This window comes from Metopolophium dirhodum, chromosome 9, assembly GCF_019925205.1.
Source record: "Metopolophium dirhodum isolate CAU chromosome 9, ASM1992520v1, whole genome shotgun sequence".
NCBI classification, from domain to species: Eukaryota; Metazoa; Arthropoda; class Insecta; order Hemiptera; family Aphididae; genus Metopolophium; species Metopolophium dirhodum.
Genome location: NC_083568.1, coordinates 6,155,232 through 6,162,068, shown reverse-complemented (window position 1 = coordinate 6,162,068; position 6,837 = coordinate 6,155,232). Strand labels below are relative to the sequence as shown.

The 6,837-nt window shown below is 39.5% G+C and overlaps 1 protein-coding gene across 1 annotated transcript; it reads left to right on the top strand.

Moving 5' to 3' along the window:
* The first annotated feature begins 4,238 nt into the window (after positions 1 to 4,238).
* On the top strand, positions 4,239 to 5,709 carry LOC132952395 (uncharacterized). Its single transcript, XM_061024688.1, has 3 exons — positions 4,239 to 4,619; positions 4,743 to 4,878; positions 4,981 to 5,709. Exons 2-3 carry the CDS (start codon positions 4,777 to 4,779, stop codon positions 5,707 to 5,709), a joined length of 831 nt encoding a protein of 276 aa, XP_060880671.1. The 5' UTR covers positions 4,239 to 4,619; positions 4,743 to 4,776.
* The last annotated feature ends 1,128 nt before the right edge of the window (positions 5,710 to 6,837 follow it).

Here is a 6,837-nt window from a genome sequence, read left to right as displayed (position 1 = left end):
ATTTTTTTTTTCAAGTATCCAAATGTTTTATTAAGGTTTTCATTCAAATTTTATTTTGACACGTATTCTTTCTTTCTTTTTTTTTTAATATTGGCAAATGCAAGTCACGATATATAAATACTTTACGGTATTATAGTTTTTAATTTGACTTGAAAAATAACGGTTCGCATTTCCTTTTTTTCATCAAAATGTTTTTACACAATTCAACTTAACTTAAATATATTAAGAAAACATATTAAAAAAAAGTGATATCCAAATTAATCACATTTTCAAAGTGCGATTCTCTGCAATAACTCTGAACGTTTGTCAATTAAATGCCGTGAGTTTTCCGGGCGTTGTATTTATATCATTTATTTATAATAATTATTGTTCCCCGCTGTTCGTTATTTACCGATGATACTTAGTAAATAAAATTCTATTGTTATATATATATATAAAGGGTGGAAATACTTTTTATACGCCGTACCATTTTAAACGTGTCTGATTGCTAAATCACCCAAAACGGCTGTGCTCCGCTGGCAGACAATTCATCCTGTATCCGGTTCTTGTCAACAATCTCAGTATACAAATTCAAAAAAATAAAACCGATGAACCGAACCGTCTGCGACCAAGATAATCGAGTATCTACACGATCTTAAGGTTTGAACTGAAATTAAAATCTTTTATTTCAAAGTCGATTCATTCTTTATCGTATCGCATTTGTATGCTAAAAATGTTTATTTCACTTTGATAAAACATTCTGACCATGTACTGATTTAGTTGTATTTTACATTATTGTGTTCATTTACAGACCAAGTACACACATTAATTTTGTTTAAGCTTATAAAATATATAACGGACCAGTGTTCGACATTCCGTTTTCGATGGCCGTGTAAAAGAACCGAGGAAAAATATATTTCATTGAGAAATGCACTCTTAATAATATCGTCATAGTAAAAAACATACAAATGTAACAGCCATTACGAATTTATTATAATAAATTTAACGAGACGTTTAAATGCATTTATATGTTCTAAATCTTAAACAAAAATGTTTTACAGAATAATTAATGGGGCTACTAAATTGTCTGAGTATGCAAAATTATGCTAATAAAATGTTATTTTTCGAATATAAATGGTTAGTACAAATTTCAAACTCGCTTATCGGCCATTCAAAAAATATGCAAAATACTAGAACATCTGCTACTTAATGATAACCCTCGGGTTGTTCAGTGTAAAATAACCAGTCGGTAGCTATTACGATCCGTTCCAATTCAATTTCATTCGTTCGTTTTAAAGTTATATATACGACTTGAACTCATATTATTTAACGCGCACAATTTATATTAATTGTTTTCGCCTATGTAAAATTATATACAATTACATCCGATGGATGGCGATCGAAGGGCAGTCTGCGGTGTCATTACATAATATAAGACACTATATACGTATATACCAGCCAGATACCCATACCATCAGCTACCTATGTATTAGTTACGCGCGTGTACATAAATATGAGTTATACCGCGTGTAATTACTGGTAATATATTTAGGTATCAAATCATATTTGACGGCATACAACCGAAATTAAAACGGAATCGACTCTATGAATACGTTTTATAATTTATAGCGATTCACATTGAAATCGACATTTTTCCCTCTTCGCGGACGCCCCGCGGGCTTACGAACTGTGTTCGACACGACCGACCATTAAGCTACGCCGCTTTCCACAGTGTGAAGTGCACCGAAAAATTCACGAATTTTTTTTTTTATAAAAAACAACGACGGATTCAGTTGTAGTTGCGTAGTCAAGTCAACTGCGGACCGTAGTGCGTGGACTCGGCCTGCAGTGTTCGACGTGAAATAATATAAAAAATATAACTTAAGTGCACACTCCACACCGCGCGTTACTCGCGGTGTCATTTTCGAAAAACGTATAACTGTCTTGTCAATTACGCGTAACGATCGTCGTAAGAGATACGCACGAAGAGAATACAAATAAATAAAAAAAAACAAAAAAACTCGTGAACAAGTATAAACGCGTAGGAAATAAAAAAAAAAAAAACAGAAAACCGAATGAAAAAAAAACAAAAAGACTTCGGTGGGAGACGAAAACACACCACGCGAACGGAATAAAAAAAAAATATAAAAAACGACGTTGATTACAATATTACAGCGTTTTGTTCCCATCACTGCGGCGGCGAGGAATCCGACGGGGCTTTGTGTGTACAATAATAATAATAATAATATATAATTCCGTACGGTCACTAATAGTATCGAGTTACACATTAGAGGCCCCGCGGGTCGTCGTGGTCGTCGTCGTAGTTTTGTCGCCGACAAAACGGCCGGAAAACGTGAAATTACAGGTATTCTGCCGGGCAATTAGCAATCGTACCCGTGTAATTTTCAATGACGACGACAAAAGAAAAAAAACACACTCGCGCGCGCGCGCGCGATGCACAAATCGACGTGCCGCAGACTTATGTAATATTGTGTGTCGGCCTAATGAGATTGTGATGAGTTTTGGGAGAGCTGTCAGACGCAATTCACGGTCGTTTGCCCGACACGAAAACACTCGGCGAGGACCTTACAGCAGGCAGATCGTAACAATAATATTACTATGTCGTTGTTACGGCGCACTCTTCGCCATGTTCGGCGCTTTTCGTGTGGAGGACCCGTTCGTAGTATATAATATTATAACACTGTCACTTGACCTAGCCGTACACCCTCGCCTAGACGCCACCACGAGCTGAGACCCGAAGAGACGATTTTAGGGGTAAGCTCATATAGTTTATACTCCGTTCGTCGTATGCGGTTGATCACCGACACATATTCCTTATTTTTTTTTTTTTTTTAGCGTTAAGGCTTCGACTACTAGGTCATTGGCCTGCGGTACTGTAGGGGAGGGTACTGTAGATTTGTTTACACGTGTGTATTTGTTTTGGCAGAATTTTGAAATTGGTCACCCGTAGGTATCTGCCATGTCAGGGTGGGGGATGGCGGCACTTGTTCTCCGGACACCGTGACTATTTCTTTTTCTCTTAAACTATAACAAACCGATAACATGAGCGACTCGACCCCTATTTGTGTGTCCTTAATCCGCGTTCGTAAGACTGGCCGAAAAACACGTGCCCGGTTTTATTTTTACCGGAATCGCTGTCCTTTACGTATTGTGCGTACATATTATATAGTTTTCTTCTGTAGAAAACCGTTCCGATCGTTACTTCGGGTGTGGACTATATTCGTTCGGCAGTCCTAAACTAAATGGTCTTCCATTGCAACGGGTCACCGTAATAATGCAATTCGAACAAACATTCGCCACAACGTTATATGTTTGGAGAATATTACAGGTAGGTATTGTTAGTTTCAAATAAACCGAAAATGGCTGAAAACTGCAAATGCGGGTAATTTCCGGGGACACTTTGTATATTCAAAAGAAGTAGTCACTTCAAAAGTCCACAGGTTAACATGGAAATCGAAAAAGCTTTTGTAGTCTCCTTTATTTAGGAGGGAGGCTATGCGTGATTTTTGCGAGGGCATATAGCCACTCCATAACTCCAGCCTCCTTAGTTGAACTTATGTCCATAACCTATATCCATTGTTCGTTGTTGTATTAATTAACTACAGATTTTAGTTATAACTTATAAGATAGGTGTAACATTAATATGGTATAAATACACAGCTAATATAATATGCATCTGGCTATAATTGAATTAATAACTTTTCCGTTCGAAATGTGCTAAATACGAAATAATATTATGTTAAATAATGTCATTGTATTATAAATAATATTATCTTGGACCGTAGTAACGAGATTTGTTTATTTAAACAAAAGTTTTTAAAATCAATTATTTACACTGACTAGGCGCACGACCAAAGAAAGACCGGACAAACTTAAGGAGAAACGCTGGTTATAGGGAATGTCCATTCCGCGGAACTATAACGAGACATACTGCAGCACCGAGGACGACGAGAGGACCATCGGCGGGCTGTCGGACCGGGATGCCGGGGGACGTGGCCGGCCTTTGCGGTGACCCGGCCACGTTCACGTTGGGCTGCTACGACGGCTTGGGACGGTGCACTACAACATATGCGGCCGAAAGCGGATCAGACGGTGGAGCAAGAGGATGGCTCGACGGCGAAGATAAATATAAGATATGGCATGCAGCGGCGGCACTTGCAGCAGCCGCAAACGCGGAAAAAGGATCGGGATCGGCATGACGAGTTTGGAGATTAGCAGCCACCGAAGGACCACCGAAAGCATATTATGTAACGGAAATGCTGCCCGCGTCCGGGAAACCGGCCGGCCCGGCGACGGGATTCGTTCTGCAGTGGCGTTATGGGAAAGCGGCCGGGCGAACCGGACAAGAAGGCCAGGCTGCGGAGATCGAGGTGCATATATGTCTTAGTTGGTGTCGGAGCCGGAGATGGTCGAGGAGGAACTGACGAGAAGTGGCGGTGAAACTGAGGAGGGGGTAAGGAGCGACGTGGCAATTCCATGAGATGTTCCAAGAAAATATGAAACGATTCGACTGCGCATGATAAATTACTAACATTTCAACCAGGCCGGCCAAAAGCCGGCCGTGACAGATAACCTAACCCGAATTAAACATTACCAAACATAACGATAACATAACATACGTAAGTAATATAAGTATACAGTATTTTTGAACTAATAGTGTTACAACTTATTATAGACCATATGGTGACAATTTTGAAAAATCGTGAAAAATTTGTTAATTTTCGGTAAAATTTTAATTTCAGCATATAATATACGATTAACCGGCGAGTTTACACTATGCTCGCCGGAACCAGGCCGGCCAAAAGCCGGCCACGACAAATCAGTCTCACCAGTAACCCCAAACTAAACAGTACCAAACATAATTACAACATAACATACGTAAGTTATAAGTATACATTATTTCTGAACTAATAGTGTTACAACTAATATAACTTACTATAGACCAATTTGTCAATTTTCAATAAAATTTTAATATTTCAGCATACGATTAACCGGCGAGTTTCTACTAACTATATGCTCGCCGAACTCTTGAAGCCATATATCGCACCACTCTGGACTGCCCACACCGTCACGCTCCTTACCCTCCATCTGCAGTTTCACCGTCACTTCCAAAGTTCCTCTTGTTACCATCCCGGGTCCGACGAGCACCTCGATCTGCAGCCGGCAATGGCTTTCTACAGTCCAAACCGCCCGGCCGAACGCCTTCCCACTGCAGAACGAACACGAGCAAGTTACACGGACGCGGGCAGTGTTTCCGTGATCGTGGTCCTTTGGAAAAGGCTGATGTCCAGACTCGTCCACTCGCCGTTTCCTGATCCTTTCGGTTGCTGCTGCCGCTGCTGCATGCCGTACTCTACGCCGTCGAGCTCCCGCACATCCTCTTGCTTCGTCCAGAGCACTGAACCGCAGTCGGCCGGAAATTGTTGTAGTGCACTGTGCCGTCGTAGCGGCCCGACGAGAATCCCTCCACAGGCCCGGTGGTCACCGGGCGGCGTCCTGGTCCGACAGCCCGTCACCCCTCAAAAGATCCTCTCGTCGTCTTTGGTGTGCAGTATGTCTGTAAAAGACGGTAATGGACATTTAACACCAGCGTTTATACTCGATGGGGTAGTTCGAATCGTCCGGTCCCTAGTCGTGGGCCGAAAAGTTGAAGTTTCAAAAGAATGCATTAAACATAAAAAAAAAATTGTCATTTTCTTAGATAAATAAAGAACAATTTACGAATTTATATTGATCATATTTTTTATTTTTGTTCATAACTCATAATAATAATATTATATAACTAAAATAACTAATAAGGCTATTCACCGACACACCGTTAATATAATATTATAATTTGTACACAATACAAACCCAACAAACGTAAAGCGAGCATTAGATATGTGAAATTGTTTTTAAGAAATATCGAAAGGCAATTATAGTTATTAGGTGTAGCGCATTGCGCATGCGTCGAAGCCGAAACCGTTTTACGAAGATATTTGACGGACGTGTATTATTCGGAAAAGAAAACAAAGATTTTATGCACAAAACGTTTTTGCCTTTCGGATGGTGTTTTATGGTTCTCACAGCTAACAGAAGAACATCACTCACACCGAGAGACAACTACATTGCAGCTGTCTAGTTTAAGGAGATCGAATAATGTAATTACGTCATCATCTTTTACTATCCGAATAATAAATATAATTTCCTTATGTGTTAAGTCGGTTGTGAGCTACGAAAATATATGAAACTATATTAATTATGCATATAGGTATTATATGTAGTGTGCACTTGTTGATGTAAATTGCCCATGGGGTGTGTAGATAGTTTTTTTTTGGTTACAAATTTGTCGAAAGGGTACACCGGAGACAACGATAATCGTCGGAGTTAACGAGAAGAAAATTGATTTACCTGGGTACTGAAAGGTAAAATGTTTTCATAATTTATTTAGAAATTCCACGCCGGTAAAATATAATACAACCAATGACATTATAATGGTAAACAAAAAAAAAACATCTGTTGAGAACGGATATAAAAAACAAAATACAATATATAATATACATATTCGGAAGCAATAACAATATAATGTATATAGCGCCTATTGTGTGCGTACATAGCCCGGGGTGGGATTTTTATGAATTCGGCCTTGGCTCAATAATTAGACGGTACATCAGATAATCACTATTGACGGATATGAAAAGCTACCCTTTGGGTATATCAAGAGCACGCACGGCAGTTGTCGAAAATAAGTATATGTATAAAAAACTACACACCTAAATTCGTCTCGGACGAGACTACGGCGGCGGCGCTATTGTGCAGGTGTATATATAACCTATCACGGTTGATTATGAATAAAAA